The following is a 17069-nucleotide window of genomic DNA, read 5'->3' as shown; positions in this document are numbered from 1 at the left end:
AACATATCCAAAATCCTCTTCGGGGAAAATTTTTTACGTGCGTTTGAAATTTTTGTCCAAATTAGTCAAAAATGTTAGAAAGGCCTTGATACTTAAGATTAAATTTTATTATGCACCTTATTTATTGTGTTTACTACTGCTTCCACAACACCATTTTAGGTAGCACAATATATATATATAATAATTCAAGAATTACACATAATAATTGAGTTCATAGTTAGTATACAGAGTTATTGTAGTAAATTTTCTGAATCGGTGTTAGTATGCTCTTCTTCTGTCTCTAGAATTATTTCAACAGCATTATTACATCCTTCTCCTCGGCAGTCCCCACATGCCGCTGTACATTTTAGTCCATTCTTATGGCAGGAGCACAAGTTAGTTCCACATGGATTTCTCGATGTGAGCTTACATTTACATCGAACAAACTTCAGCAAATTTTCTGGCGCTGCCTCCAAATCTGTCATTATTGGTGTAAAATTTGAACCATCAAGTTTCTAACCCCACTGCCTAGGATCCAAAATGTCAATTGATAGCTTCATCCATATTATAACTTGCAAGTGAACCCGTAAACTGTGATGGAATGCTGCACGTTCTGTGGGTGGAAGCTTTTGAGGATCAAGCAATGATTTGCTTGATGATACCATCTCCATAAATCGCAAAAACCGCAGCTTGTTTAAGGAATCCTCTTTCTTAGCGCCATAGATGATAGCAAATAATCTAATACCCACCTTGCCTATCCATTGTGCTGTTGCATTAGTATCGCTCATTGTGAGGGATATCTGCCGTACTTCTTCTGACTCCTTCACCTTCTTCAACAGGGAAGCTTTACCATGGCCATAGGTTGCAGATGTTGTGTCACAGCCACTCCATGCATGCACAAACAGAAGGTTTGAAGTTATTAGTTTTCCAGCTTTGAAAACTAAATCATGTACCTTCCATACCTGTGTCTTTTTCTTCTTTGCTTCGGAAGAGAAATAAACATCTGCCATGCCTTCTGTCCAGTGGTACATCAAAAGAACAAGAACATCTGTGTCATCTGCCACAACATTAACTTCCTTTTCCTGAGCATAATAACTTAAAGCTTTTGTGACTATCAGTGTGTCAGCATCTCCTCTACTGGCATGAACAATCTGCCCATCAGATTCCAAATATTGGTGGAGCAATGAGATGAACTGACATTTATTGCCTTCATTTGATAAAAACATCTGTTGGTTGGGGTGTGCTTCCATAAACTCTCTTACTTGAATATCAGCACATGCTTTCCGAAGTCTTCTCTGGTGCTCATGATCTTTTATGGAAGGACCCTGCTTATATCCATCAAAAATGACACAACTATGTCCATAGTGTTCTTGCACGTAGTAAACATATATTCCCGCAATATCTTTGTATGTTGCCTTTTTTGGCCATTTAATCCTATGAATAAGAGCTCCACCATCCAGTACATGAAAAGATTGCGAATTTCGCTCCAAGGTTGGCACATTGCTTGTCAAAACTTTTGCTAATTGTGACTTAGCAGTTTTGCGCATAGCGTAATCTTTAAATAAAGATGTTGGAATTGGTGTAAGTTCGTATTCAAAGTATGGGGTCATGTCCTCTTCTCTTTGTACAATAGCTATTAGCCTGGAAAACAGCAGGGTTGGGTTTATGTGCACTCTCTGTTTATCAACCTGAACTCCTGGACATAGATGGTCTAAAGATTTAATCTGTTCACTTCTTTTAATCGACGCTTTTAAGACATTGACATATATGTATTCAAAGTATGGGGTCATGTCCTCTTCTCTTTGTACAATAGCTATTAGCCTGGAAAACAGCAGGGTTGGGTTTATGTGCACTCTCTGTTTATCAACCTGAACTCCTGGACACAGATGGTCTAAAGATTTAATCTGTTCACTTCTTTTAATCGACGCTTTTAAGACATTGACATTATCAAGGCACTTCTGAAGTTTCATGCCAACCTCCTCGGTTCTGTCACAGTTGATTCCATCACCATCAGTAGCAGTTAAACCAGATGATAAATAACGAAGCCTGTGTTCATTTAAATGAAATGGTTCGTGTTGATCAAAACCATCTTTGCACGGCTACTCCTTGAATTTCCTAATTCAATGTGCTGCTCACTTGTTGTGTGTTGTAAATCTGTGATAGCAGTCATGGCATTATGGATTTCAGCACACTTGTGCATGCTGTAAATCCATTGCAGACGTACAGCTTCAGTCATTCCTCTCCCTCTTGTAAGACCTCAACGGCTCTTTATGGACCTCATCATTACTTCATCATTACTCATCATTACTCATGGACCTCGTCCTGCCCAGTATCTACTGCTTCTTCGAACGACATGAAATCCATGGTTAATGAAGCACTGATATAGCCACGGATGGTCATTTGGCGACTGCAGCATTAGTTGTAAATACAGCCGAGAACTTTTGGCATAGTTAATGTGGCCAGTTGCACCAAAAAGATTGATCATATTTCCAACTGCAATGAGGTGCAAATTCCAATCTCCCGTTCTTTCAGCTCTGATAAAAAGCTTCAAAGTTTCCACATACTCAATATACTGCAGCCATAGCTTAGCTGTTGGTGATTCCTTGGAGAGCAATGCTTTGTACTTGAGCAAACCACTTTCTAACTTCATCAATTCATGTGATTCAGCAATACTAGATACTGACAAAAGCTTGTCTTTAATCCCTTCATACAAGCTGCAAATCTTGTCTACCTCAGTGACATCAAGCTTGTCTATATCATTACCAGTCTCTAGTTCTTCATCATTAATGTCTGTACAGCCAGTTTCAAGCAAGCAAGAGGTTGGTACACCAATGCAGGGGGCAACATTTTGATTATCAACAGACACAGACAGACCTTGCTCAGTGACATTCTCTCCCTCTGCAGGTGTTTCATGATGACTACTGGTGGTCAAATCTAAATTGGGTATGTTTGGCCAAATTCGTAACATCAATTTATTTACTAAAGCTGCCTCAACTAAGAAATGCCCACGTAGTGCCCTAGAAATAGCTTTCCCAGATATCATATGAATGACTGCATTAGAACCATAGACATTTTCCAGTGCTGCCTCTAATCCAGATCCTTTCATCATTGAGCCAATACTACCTAAGAAGCTCATCATAACGTGAAAGCCACCAAGCCTACACACAACATTCAATGACTTTGCCTTGACAATTTCTACAGCTTTAATCCACAAAGGTTGGTCAAAAGTAATACATGGAGTTGGTATGTTCAGTTCCCTTGCTTGTCTTTGGATATACAGCAAGGTAGAGAAAATACAGGTTTCATCAGATGGATTCAAATCTATTATTGGAAGATAAAGTATTTCAGATTTTGAAACTGAGTTTTGGCTATCACAGAAAATGTGTCTTGGTTTGGCGTGGCTAAATACCCAACCAGAATGCCAAAGTAGATTTGAACACAGCATTGAAGGCAAAGTGTAAGGATACTGCAGTTGAGCAATGGGCTTATAAAATACTGAAGCTAGGCCTTTATTCGGAGGGCTTATGTATGGAAATATTGGCACTCCTTTATCTTTAATCAAGCCATTTACCCTCATACGTTTTTGCCTTGTGATTACCCGTGCTTTTAAGGTAAGTGGTGTCTTATCTTCAGGTGTCGAAACAGCAATAATTCCCATTCCATGGAAAGTCCCTTCCCCATCTAGTGTTGCTACGTTATGATCAACATTGTCTGCCACCCACTGAGTAAAAGTGCCTGGAAGATACTCAGTCAATGTGTTCTCAAGACTTTCACTTTGAATAACCGACTGCTTGTATCTGATCACTTCATCATAGCTTACTGAGAAGCCCAACCGTGACAATTCATTGATAAGCCACTTTGATCCAAATACGTGGTCCATCTCAACACCCAAACCAAACAGTGTTGGAGTGATCACCGACTTTGGTCGAGCTGCCTGCACAATACACTGGCCAATGCTGTTCTGTTTCAATTCAGATGTAACAATAGCTTTTAACAGTGTTTGTAGGTATTGGGGTACCCATTTCCTACTTCGTTCTGTGTTTGCAATATCTTCAGTTGTTGGATAATGTTCAGAAGTATATTCTCTGTCTCTAATTTCAGCACTATGATTTTGGCTGCAGTAACTACTATACGCTCTGCTTCATCTTCTACATTCGCTTTCCTTTCTGAGTGCCATCTTTCATTTATAATGTACTTTGCCATGTTTCTAAAGCAGACAACGTTTTCACGTCCTTCAACTTCAGCAAAGAATATAAACTCTTTATAATGTTCCTGTAGCTTTTGTTTTAGCCTTTTGATAGAGTAAACTTCAGATTCATCAGCAAAATCTACCATTATGCTGTGTAATTCTGATAGTGTGTATGATTCAGAATCAGCTTCAGATTCAAGCCACTGACATAACACATTAAACCAATGCAGCATTCCTTGATCTTCTGGCCTACCTTGAACCTTTCTATCTGGTATTGCTTTGTCTGGATCTTTGCTTAGCATAAACCGTGATAAACAATTTGAGTGATATACTGCTTCTGCTGCGACTAAGTCAATACACCCATGAAGACGATTTTGAACTTCAGAACCCCAATTATCCCCTCGCCTATTGCATTGCTCTAGGATGTTGTTACGCATGGGAAGTGTTGTTACCCTTTTAACCTGTGCTATGTTTGGATGGCGAGTGTCAAATTCAGCACATTTTCCACTGAACATGCATTCCTCTTTCCAGTTGAAGTGAGGCAAGCTAGACCTTAATTTTTTGGGGCATGGCAACTCATTGTTACCTGATTCTCTATGCATCATTCTTTTAAGGTCAGTATAGTTCCTGCGACACTTTTGATGAACTAGAACAATTCCACTAGGTGTCATGTTAATGCGTTCAGTTAAACAGGTAGTGAGTTCAGACCACCCATGCCTTTTACTATACTCAGTGAGGGTCAAAATACCTTTCCTTGTCATATTTGTTGGTTTATCATCTTCAAAACATAAATTGCATATCACACAGCAGTCTTCTTGAAACTCAGGAACACATTCTGAGCTGTCTTGCTCCACACTCATTTTTATCCAATCTACAGATTAAACTAATCATATTGCTGCTATATGTTTTGGCTGTAATAACTTACAAAACTGTCATTCAGTCAAATAAACAGTGATTTCCAAGTTACCAAATAAAAGCCCACCACATCACCAAGGAAACACTGTAAATTCCGTCTAGTTGTAGACTTTTTCAGGTGCCGCCAACATATGTTGAGGTGATGGACATTATGTTTGCTACAAATGAAGGATGAATCTGATACTTTACCCTCTATTATTTATAAATGAATAACTTTTTTTCCCCAAAAGATTTGAGAGAGGATTTTAAGTATGTTGTTCTATAATAAATTCTGAATCTTTTGATACCAAATTTGTCTTGGTACCATTTTTTTCCGGGTATGGCATATTATTTACTTATAACAACCGCACTAATTGGTCTTTCTTGATCCAATGCAAAGACGGAATGGTACCAGGGAAAGTGACTTAGTTAAAAGATTTAAGTAAGCATATGCATACTTTTGTACTATGCTACATTGCACACCACTGTTGTAATAGAGGAACCAGTAATTAAGAATATTGCAAGTGGTTTGTTATGGGAAACTACTCAAGTGTCCTTAGGCAATCCAGCTTGCAGGATTACCAATAAATCTTACCGTTGATACCAGTTGTGTAAACAATTCCTTTTTACACCATTATTCCAGATGATACAAAATCTATATGTTAAATGTTTCTCTTTTTTTCAATTTAGAAACCTGGTAGAAGTGGAATACCTAAACCGGAATGGGCATGCATTTGATTGGATGGGTTGGAACTTCAAACAGGTAGCAGATACACAGACTAAATACATAATACCATAACTTTGAACTAGTTCGATCTGCATATTCAAGAAGACACCTACAACTGTGGTTTGTATGTCTGCCTGTATGCAAGGCAGTTACTACATATAAGGTTAGTACATTTACAAGTGTAGGAAAGGTTTGTAATATGGTCCATTGCATGTGCCATAATACGTGTACTGTCTGTCAGATACACATGGAGAAACCAAATATCTTAGCTCAAGGGCTAGGCTTAAGTCTATTATGCTCCAAAATCTTGCAATTGTGCTTTCTAGAAACTCCTTTTAATTCTCCTATAATGTTCAACATTACTCCTGAGTTAGCTATTATTATTCCTGAAATTTGTGCCAAATATCAGCATATTAGTTAAGATTTAAGGACTCTAGCTAGACTGTCTTATTAGAGAAAGTGACTGTTCTATTAGAGTACCTTGATCCTTTGCCATTGTTATGCTTGCACTATTTCAGTGGTGTATGCACACAACTTCTGCTGTAAGCAACTTATAATTTTACAATAAATTACAGGCTGGTGACATCTGGACACGAATGGACATGGCTAGAGACCTCAAGAACAAGAGATTGACCACTACTAGAAATTCTGCAGTTGATACAGAGTCAGCGCAAACACTAGCAACAGAAGGTAATACCTTTACTCTAAGCTTTATTATAATATAGCAACATACAGGAACTTCTGCAGTTGGTGAAGCCAGTACAGTGTCAGCGCAAACACAAGCAATGGAGCTCAGTGAAGGTAATACCTTTACTCTTAGCTTTATTGTAATATAACAACATACAGGAACTTCTGCAGTTGGTGAAGCCAATACAGTGTCAACTCAAACACAAGCAATGGAGCTCAGTGAAGGTAATACCTTTACTCTAATGATGACCATGTATCTGCTTCAAAGGGAAGCATCTGATTTACTAAACAATTAGTCTTGCATTGGCAGGCAGTGAGTTAGGCATAGGACTGTTGTTCTTGCAGTTCTCCTGCGTGCATGGCTTCTAAGGGCTGCTGATTACCATGTAAACACAAACCTTTATGTTCTAGCCTCACACTTCCTTGTTTTTTTCTCCTTCTAATCCACACACAAAATATTAAAAGCGGTTTCGCTACGCGAGACTATACTGAATCTTTACATGTAGAGACTATTCGGCCCCCGGTTAGATTGTGACGCAGCCAGGAAACATGCCTTGTTGACAAAGTATATTTGTCATTTACCAGAGGGTACATTATTGGGTTCCCACCATTCACGCAGGACCTCTAAGTAATAAATACCAATATACACAGAATTCATTGCACATGGGAATTTAATACTATTGAATACAAATAATTAACAACGCACTGCAACGTGTACAACGTGTGAAACTTACCTGGTTATAAGCTCCATGGATCGAAATATCAACCTAGCATGCTAGCGACTCTGCTTTTTACTGTGTATCATGTTGCCTCGAATTTGTCTCTCTATGATTTCACATGCTGACATGATAGGCTAGCCCACGGTAAGAAGGGGCGGCCGCGCCAGATGCAGCTCACGTATGTAAACAGTGGAGCTATTGAGTTATAATGAATGGTCTTATTGCCGTCCACTTGGATCATATGAACAATATATGCCTCTCCGATTACATTTAGCCTAATGGTGAGACCAGGAGATTGAGTGGCTTCGGAGTGGCTCCCTCAATAGCTCCACTGTTTACACACGTGAGCTGCATCTGGCGCGGCCGCCCCTTCTTACTGTGGGCTAGCCGATCATGTCAGCATGTGAAATCATAGAGAGATGAATTCGAGGCAACATGATACACAGTAAAAGCAGAGTCGCTAGCATGCTAGGTGGATATTTCGATCCATGGAGCTTAATTCTTTGAATCTAATAGAGCAGTCAGCAACCTCCATTGAATCAGAGTACAAGAGTATAGCTAGCTACAAAACCTGTTGCCTGCAAATAGGCTAGCACTATCTAACTGCATTCATGCATCAATGGTAACCTGCTTCCAACTAACTAGCCACCAGACTAGTTATGCAATCAGTGTGTTTATACAACAAGTACCAATGCAGCACAAAGCCATGCAATAATTCTGACAATGTGCATACATAGCTTTCAGGTATGTAACACCACTGTACAATTTCTGCAGATAATATATATGCTATCACAAAGGCCTCTGAGTGTGGATCAAAGGCACCCCATAATGGTAATACTAATAATTTAATCTTAAACTCTAATTACACTGTATGCTAATTCTACAGAAAGACGCTTACGCTCAGCTGTGATTAAAACCAAAGTAGACAGTAAGTCATGTATAATGTGTTCGACTGCTGTTATTCAGCATGTTCACATATTTTAGCTCATATGTCAAGAAGAAAAGGAAAGATGATTTTATAATGATGCCATTGTACACAAATTTTACCTCTCGTGGACACTGTATGCATATTATAATGTAGGGTTGTGTCATTAAGATTTTAGCAGGTTAACTACTTGCTTTGGCTAGAGTATTGAACACATTCCTGCATGATAGATATGCAGTATACATACAACACTGCTGTTGTATAGTTACTCTAATAAACACTCCTTGCCGTCCGTTATATACATAGTTTTTGTGGTGTAGAATATATTCAGCATGCTCACACAATATTTTAGCTTGTATGTCAGCCAAAAGGTGTAAAAATCAAAAAAAGCTGTATCAACTGGGGCACCGCTAACTGCCTAAACTCCCTTACTTCAACTACTGTACCCCACCATGCTATCTGCCACCTCTTCTTATTGTTGCTGCATTAAATAATACAAATATTGATTTTAAATGAAGCCCTAATCCTAGTTGCGTTTCTTAGGAATGCTGCTCCTAATCCTAGGGACACTGCTCCTAATTGTTCTAACCCTACTGGCAAGTTCTTACTGTATTCACAGCCAATGATAAATAAATTTCAGTCCGGGTAGCCCACTTCGTATTATAAAATTGACTAATAAAATTTGCAAAAATAACAGTCTAACATTATATCTATACCATGGTAATTAGTTTCTTTTATTTTTAGGCAGAAACAGCAAGCAGCCCTTATGAGTTTATTGACTCAAATGCTGTAAAGCACGAAGTCACTGCTACCATTGAAAGAGCCAAGAGTGGGGCAATTACATCTGAAGACATCAAACTAATAAATGCATACATGGCAGCAAACTTAATGTTTTTAAGTGCCCAGAGACCAGCAGCTATTCAGAATATGATGATAGATGAGTACAACAACAAGGAAGAAGATGATGAAAATAAAGGAACTATCTAATAAAGGTAGTACGCCATAAGACAGCAGCACAAGGGCCAGCTAGGGTTATCGTTAGCAAGAACATCAATGATGTAATGAACATGTATCTTCAACATATAAGAAGCAAGCTAACACCTCAATGCAGGGCATTTGAGTCACGTTTCTTTTTAACACCAACTGGGAATGAATACCGAAATGTATCAGAAGCCATTAACAAAGCTGCCAAGTGTTTTAATCTCGAAACTCCAAATGCCACAATCCATCGCAAAGTTGTATCCACAGAAACCAAGAAGCACAAGACAAGTTGCATAGATGAGGTCTGTGATCAGATGAGCCACAGCAGGGCAACCTGTGAACGGTTTTACCAGAGAACATCCAACGAGCAATCATTTGCAGCACAAGAAACCATAGAAGAGCTATGCTCTTATAAATACTTTAGAAGCGATCAAAGTGACATCATCGCTATTGAGTGGCCGTTAACTAATAATACGGTGCCGTTGGCTCTCTGCCGTGAGATGACTAAGAAATACAAGATGTTGCATGACAAAACTGACAAACAGTTCCAGGATCATTGGAAAACATTAAAAAAGCGATATGTAGTAAAAAAATAATTTTGTATTAGCTATAAATACTGTTTGCATATGTATAAATTATCATAAAATAAAGTGGTATGTCACAAGACAGCAGCGATGGACCAGGTAGTATTATTTTCACAACAAATTCAATCCTAAGCCTAACTTCAAAAATTCAAATTTTAAGAGTATTAGCCATCTAATGATCCACAAATAGTTTATATACGTTTATATATCATACTTTATTTAATACCAACTGGTAGTGGTCCTGACACTGCCAAAGTCATTTCTAGGGTATACTTATACTCTTATTATAATCCACTCACTTGGTCTAATCTTCTTTAGCACAACAAACCGTAGAGGAAAAGATAAAAGCAATATTATTAAGATCCTTAACAACAACAATGTGCTGTATGCCATGAAATACCTAAGAAGTGCCTGTGTGAACTTTTATTATGCACATCATACAGAAGCATGCCATGATCAGAAGCCAACAAAATTGCCAAGCATGTTAACCTAGAAACTCCAAATACCATAATTCATCACAATGTGGTATCCACTGAAACCAAGAATCACAAATGAGCCACAACAGGGCAACCCGTGAACTTACCAGAGAACATCCAATGAACAGTCATTTTCAGCACAACAAACCACATAGCCGCTAGCATTTGTGTTGTAAAGCCTTAATAAGTAAAATAAAAAAAGAGCGCAGCTGTCTCCATGTCTGATGCCTGCCTAAGGATGACATAACGTGGTAATAGATTATAACTATGGCATTTTAACCTCAGTATTTACAAAGAAATAAATAAAAACCAGCTGCAGCTGTCTCCATGTCTGATGCCTGCCTAAGTATGACGTATCGTGGTAATAGATCATAATTATGACATTTTAACCTCAGTATTTGCAAAGAAATAAATAAAAACCAGCTGCAGCTGTCTCCATGTCTGATGCCTGCCTAAGTATGACATATCGTGGTAATAGATCATAATTATGGCATTTTAACCTCAGTATTTGCAAAGAAATAAATAAAAACCAGCTGCAGCTGTCTCCATGTCTGATGCCTGCCTAAGTATGACATATCGTGGTAGTAGATCATAATTATGGCATTTTAACCTCAGTATTTGCAAAGAAATAAATAAAAACCAGCTGCAGCTGTCTCCATGTCTGGTACCTGTAATAGGATGACATGATATAATAATCGAATTAAGGCACATCATGGCACATCATGCCATGGGACCATAGCCAGCCATAATGCAGTGCTTTTCAAACGAGGCTGTTGGCAAACGGTAAATATCTAAATAGCCTAAGCAGGGTATTTAACACTATTAAACTGGTGCAAATGTATCAGGAACCGTCGGCCGCATCAGGATATTTTTTTATACTAGATTATATATTACATCTACTCACTGTAGCGAGATTTTAGGTATGCCTCGAGCCTCAATGGAGAACGTGGCCCAATAGAGTTGTCACGTGACATAACTTCCGATTTGGTTTGCATTACTCGCGTGATCACACAGTATGTGCCACGTAGGTAGTAGGTAGGCATGCACGCACACAGTAGGTATGCATGACTCCCTAGCCTTTCGGTGCATTACAAATGATCGAATATCGCGTAAACGTCCGTGTTGGGCTTGAGCGTAAGCGTTGGTCAGTTACCACAAGAGGCTATGTGAGTTTGGCACCACTGCTAACCGACGCTACACAATAACGCCTACTTCACATGCACAGCAAAAAAATATTATTTTGTTATTTATCTGCGCATTCGAAAGTTGCTAGCATTAACTTGCAATCAAAGAGTGGGCGTGGCTCGTTTAAATAAAGCATAGCAGCACACATAAAATCATTAGCTATTCGCAATCGGGAGAAGCTCAATGTCGCATCTATTTACATTAAACCCTGCAGTATCACAAAATATACATCAATATCTCATGTGATCCGAAGCAAAAGGTCTATTCCTGGACAAAACGAAACAATCCCTGGACAAAATGTTGCCCATAAAATTCCTATTTGGATATGTTAATGTCTCCGAAAGCTCCAAAAGTACACCATTGACCTCAGGAATATGCACAATTTGGTTTTAAATCTGAGGTTTCACCAGGGCCATAGACGGACATACGGGGACATTTGAGGTTCCATGTAAGGACCCTAATACTGCGTTTACACTGCAACCAAGCTACCCGGGTAAGACTTTGACCTGGGGTCAACTCTGTTTTGTGACTCCTGTTTACACTTGCTATGAATTTGAAGGCTGATTACAAGTTAATGTGTTATTGCGCATGCGTAATTTTAACTATCGATCTATCAACTGATTGTGGCGTTCGGTTATACAATGACGACTGTCGGTAATAAGCCAATGGCTATTCTTGTTCACTCCTTCGCTACTGATAACGCCTGTAGAGCAAAGTACGAGAGACTCCTAAGACAGCGACGAAAAAACCTAAGCAGACGAAGAGTTTTGTCACGAAGAGTATCCAAGCGTGGGGAGTACTGCACTAGTTGGTTAATGGTATTGTTTGTTGCTACTTCGTTCTTGTATTCCATTCCTCGTCCCAAAATAGTGTGGAAATTTGATAGGTAAAAAATACACAAGTATCCATATTTGCTTGTGCTAGCTAGCTTATTTAATTTGGACGGCCAATTGCAAGTATTAATCTAGTGGCCTTCAGAAAAGAAGCTACAGGCTGTGCTGTATTTTATATCTGGTAATTGCATGGGTTCTTATACGCATGTATGCATGTCTTTAGTTTTTTTACTAGATCCACACACTGGTGGGATGATATTGTGTTGAAGACATTTTCAGAGGACGATTGGATGGAGAATTTTCGAGTGAGCAAACATACCTTTGATTACCTCTGCACACAACTGAGTCCTTTGATTAAACGACAGGATACTGTGCTACGCAAAGCAATTGCTGTACCACACAGAGTGGCAATTACTCTATGGTGTTTGGCTACTTGTGGGGAATATAGAACTATAGGTCACTTATTTGGAGTAGCAAGATGTACTGTGTGCGTGATAGTTCATGACACTTGTGAGGCAATTGTTAGGATACTCTTGAAGAAGTACATACAGTTTCCCATGGATGAACAACTTGTACATGTGGTAAATGGATTCAGACTGAAATGGGGAATGGTTCAGTGTGGTGGTGCAGTGGATGGATGCCACATACCTGTTAAACCTCCAGCATTAAACCACACAGACTATTACAACAGGAAAGGCTGGTACTCAGTAATTTTACAGGGTGTTGTAGACCATGAATATTTATTTCGTGATGTTTATGTGGGCTGGCCTGGTAGCGTGCATGATGCACGTGTATTTGCTAACTCAAAGATATTTAAATTGGGTAGTGAAAACAATATTTTGCAAGGAAATAAGGTGAGGATTGGAGAAGTGGATATACCTATATTTGTAGTTGCTGACTCCGCGTATCCTTTAAGTACATGGTTAATGAAGCCGTTTCCTCATGGTTCAGCCCTAACGCAAGGACAGAAGAACTTTAATTACAACTTGTCTCGTGCAAGAATTGTTGTTGAAAATGCGTACGGTAGATTGAAAGCTAGGTGGAGAAGACTTTGTAAAAGTAATGACATGATTGTTGAGCATGTTCCCACTGTTATAACAGCTTGTTGCATTCTTCATAATGTCTGTGAAGTGCATGGTGATCGATTTAATGAAAGTTGGATAGAAGAACATTGTGATTTACTGGAGCAGCCACCTTCAGCTGGGACAACAGCTGTAACAAGTGATGCTGCATCAACCATACGGAATGCTCTTGTCCAGTACTACTCGTAGCATATATATATATATATAATGGGAAGTGTATAAATCATTAATTTTGATGATATACTGATTGTAATAAAAATTTGTGCAAACTGTGGTCTTATAACATTAAACATGGGTAAATTATACAATAACCAAATCATAACATGTTAAACACAGTCCACTACGCAATGTCTGGTGATGACCCTGGCAAAGACTGATACATGGGATATCCTCCACTATTGGTGCTACTGCCAGAGTAGTAGCTACTACCACTTCTGCTACCTGCTGAATAATCTGGTGGAACTGTGTAATATGGGTTTGGGAAAGGTACAGGGTGGCCTTGAGACATCATTGATAACATTCGAAATTGAAAATCACGATCTTCCTTTCTTCGCTCATTCTCCATTTCCATGATTCGTTCTTCCATTTTCATGCGCTTAAGTTCTAGCTCTACATACTTATCATCACTTTCTTGCTGTCTTTTCATTACCTTTTCAAGAACTACATTCATCGACTTTTCCATTCTTTCTTCGCGTGTTGGTTTCTTCTTTCTTTTGACCAACTCTTTCTTCACTTCAGATTTATCATCCTTCTTGAGCCCTTTTCCTTTCATTCCAGACTTATCAGATTTCTCTCCCAGCTTATCCTTCTCTACTGGCTCATCATTTTCAGATATCTCCTCAGGCTTCTTCAACTTGTCTTCATTGGTTTTCAGGTCATTGCTGCTACCTGCAATACAAGATTGCAACTCACCTGAATCGGGCAGTTCCGCCGCCTTGTCCACATCATAATCGGATGAATCAAGGACTATCGCAGGTTTAGTTGATGGTCTGTCTTCGAGGATACAGTTTATTTGCTCGTAAAACTTACAAAGCTTTCGTTTGTTTCCCGTTTCATTTAAGTTATCTTTTGTCTTTTTGTAATCTTTCTTGAGCTTTTTGACTCGTTCTCGGCACTGCATTCCCGTTCTTTGGTAACCACATGAAGTGAGCTCTGCTGCAATCTTGTCGTAAATGGTGATGTTTCTGATACAACCTTCCAGCGAAGCTTGCACACTCTCTTCCCCCCACAACTCCAACAATTTTGTCGTTTCATCGTCTTGCCATACCGCCATTTCGATATCACTATCACTTCAAGCGCCACGTTGTGCCTCACGTGAACCAGAGCTGACACGATTTACTCGGGTATGACCCTACATTGTGAAGCGAGTCGAGTCAACAATAGATAGGTCGACTCGTCTCTTGTTTACACTTACACTTTAAAGTAAGTAGTTTCGTGGTAGCCCTGCTCAACCCGTGTAGCAATGGCAGTGTAAACGCAGTATAAGATGTCCCGACTTGGGAATATATAGGTGTACATTTTACCTTAGACTCTCCTCTTTCATTTGACATGGTTGCCATGGCAACGTTTTTCAGGGACGTATAGGGACATCATTTAGGGACGTGCAAGCATATGACCTAAAATATTAAGTAACAGTTTTGCTGTGTCTGTGCTTATTAGCAACTGAATATTGACATATTCATACTATGTAGCTCTCCTATTGCTAAGATCTGCTGCAGGGACTCCCCAAATATAGGAGAATACCAAAGTCTCATGAATTTACAGGCCCATAACTTATTCTAATGGAAACCAATCATATCTATTTTTCACTATCTTGTACCTTCATCCTTACAATACATGTTAAACATAATAGAGAGGCCATATATATCAGTACTGTCCTTTTAAAATTCTTCGGTGTCCCTAAAACCTCAACAATGTCCGGTCCATATCTCACTCATTCATTAATCAATTTTGTATATTTTACACCAATAAGTATATCTCAGTCTAAAGTATGTTCTCATTGGTTAATTTGAACCATACAAGTCATGGTTGATACTTGAGAATGTGCAGTAGTTTCCGTCCCCGAGCTCCCTCTGCGTCACATCTTCCAGCAGTATCCTGGCCACCAGAGCACCGCCAAGCAATTTCTATGTTACTATAGGACTTTCTGTGAAGTATTGCACCTGGAAATCGTTTTACGTATTAAGGTTCTGGCAAAATTGATTCACCACGCAGTCGTCACGAGTTTGAATCGAAATACTCTAATAGAACGTTCAGTTGCTATAGTGATTTGTAATAAAGGAAAAGTAGTCTACAAAAACCTGCACTAAATTTTAAAAACATTAGCACGGAATGAAAACACTAGCCCTTGTAAGTTGCAACTATTCTAGCATACCACACCCCCTGAATTACATAGCAGGACGTTTGCAGGGCCAATGCAGGCTTTATAGGGCAATCCGCATCCACGAGAATAATGAGTGTAATTAGGGTTAGAGAACTTGTCTTTCTAAAGACCTGAGAATCAAGAGATTGATGTCTATGAGCACAGGTTGAAAAGTCGATGTACTCTAATAATAGAATGTTCAACTACTCTAATAGAGCAGTCAAACAGTGATGTCATCAACTTACTGTAGGAGTGCACTCATGTGATTGCCTAATATCGTGGTTGCACTTTTAGCGTGAATATTAAAATAATCTTGAGCTACAGCAGCATGCAATGGCTAACAATGAGAATCAGTAGATTATTAGTGACATAATACATAAGAAGGCCCTCCAGCAGTAATACAACAGTCTATGGCAATTTAGAAATATTCTAGTCCTAAAGCTGCTTATCAAGCAATCAGTTACTCTCAATAGATCTTTTTGGCATGTGATTGTGTAGATTGGATAATTTACTTTGCCTTTGTAGTTTGTGTGTGTGTTGTACTATAGCTTATTTTATTTTTGTAGCTTCCTACATCTCTATTGTTGCATGTGTCCGAGGTGTTGTACTTATCTGTTTTGAACATGTTTACTTTCTCTCATACAGTATAATTATCTACACCACTAGTACAATCACTCTAATAACATGTGCACGTACACATGCACCAAATACACACAGACACACTGCTCCTGATGAATTCAATATGGAACAATAAAAACATAGTTTAAAATTATGGCTAAATAGAACATATATTTGACTATACACAATAAAAAAAATCAAGTTTAGTTTGTTCATTTCAAATGGCTACCTGCAACAAAAGCAAAATATGTGTAGTGACATAGAGGCTTATGCGAGACAGTGACACACTCACCACAATACACATTGAGACACACTACACAGGTAGACTCACACACTACACTACACAGGTAGTAGACACACACTACACTACACAGGTAGTCACATACAACACTACACAGGTAGACTCACACACTACACTACACAGGTAGTAGACACACACTACACTACACAGGTAGACTCACACACTACACTACACAGGTAGTAGACACACACTACACTACACAGGTAGACTCACACACTACACTACACAGGTAGTATGTATCAGAAGCCATTAACAAAGTTGCCAAGTGTTTTAATCTCGAAACTCCAAATGCCACAATCCATTGCAAAGTTGTATCCATGGAAACCAAGAAGCACAAGACAAGTTGCTTAGATGAGGTCTGTGATCAGATGAGTCACAGCAGGGCAACCTGTGAACGGTTTTACCAGAGAACATCCAACGAGCAATCATTTGCAGCATAAGAAACCATAGAAGAGCTATGCTCTAATAAATACTTTAGAGTCACATACAACACTACACAGGTAGACTCACACGCTACACTACACAGG

The 17069-nt window shown here is 39.0% G+C and overlaps 2 protein-coding genes and 1 long non-coding RNA gene across 3 annotated transcripts; 2 read left to right on the top strand and 1 right to left on the bottom strand.

Moving 5' to 3' along the window:
• Nucleotides 1-7964: 7964 nt before the first annotated feature.
• LOC136246087 (uncharacterized) lies at nucleotides 7965-8277 on the top strand. The gene is made up of 3 exons (XR_010696241.1): nucleotides 7965-8026; nucleotides 8082-8123; nucleotides 8180-8277. It is a non-coding gene; the product is annotated as an uncharacterized lncRNA (long non-coding RNA).
• Nucleotides 8278-11987: 3710 nt separating this feature from the next.
• On the top strand, nucleotides 11988-13450 carry LOC136245930 (uncharacterized). The gene is made up of 2 exons (XM_066037381.1): nucleotides 11988-12232; nucleotides 12415-13450. The coding sequence occupies exons 1-2, from the start codon at nucleotides 11988-11990 to the stop codon at nucleotides 13448-13450; spliced, it is 1281 nt and encodes a 426-aa protein (XP_065893453.1).
• On the bottom strand, nucleotides 12436-14742 carry LOC136246114 (uncharacterized). The gene is made up of 2 exons (XM_066037581.1): nucleotides 14676-14742; nucleotides 12436-14612 (listed from the first exon to the last, which is right to left on the bottom strand). Exon 2 carries the CDS (start codon nucleotides 14532-14534, stop codon nucleotides 13602-13604), a length of 933 nt encoding a protein of 310 aa, XP_065893653.1. The 5' UTR covers nucleotides 14535-14612; nucleotides 14676-14742; the 3' UTR covers nucleotides 12436-13601.
• Nucleotides 14743-17069: the final 2327 nt, after the last annotated feature.

The sequence above is a fragment of the Dysidea avara genome, chromosome 15, assembly GCF_963678975.1.
Source record: "Dysidea avara chromosome 15, odDysAvar1.4, whole genome shotgun sequence".
Taxonomy (NCBI): domain Eukaryota; kingdom Metazoa; phylum Porifera; class Demospongiae; order Dictyoceratida; family Dysideidae; genus Dysidea; species Dysidea avara.
This window is presented reverse-complemented; position numbering and strand designations above follow the sequence as displayed.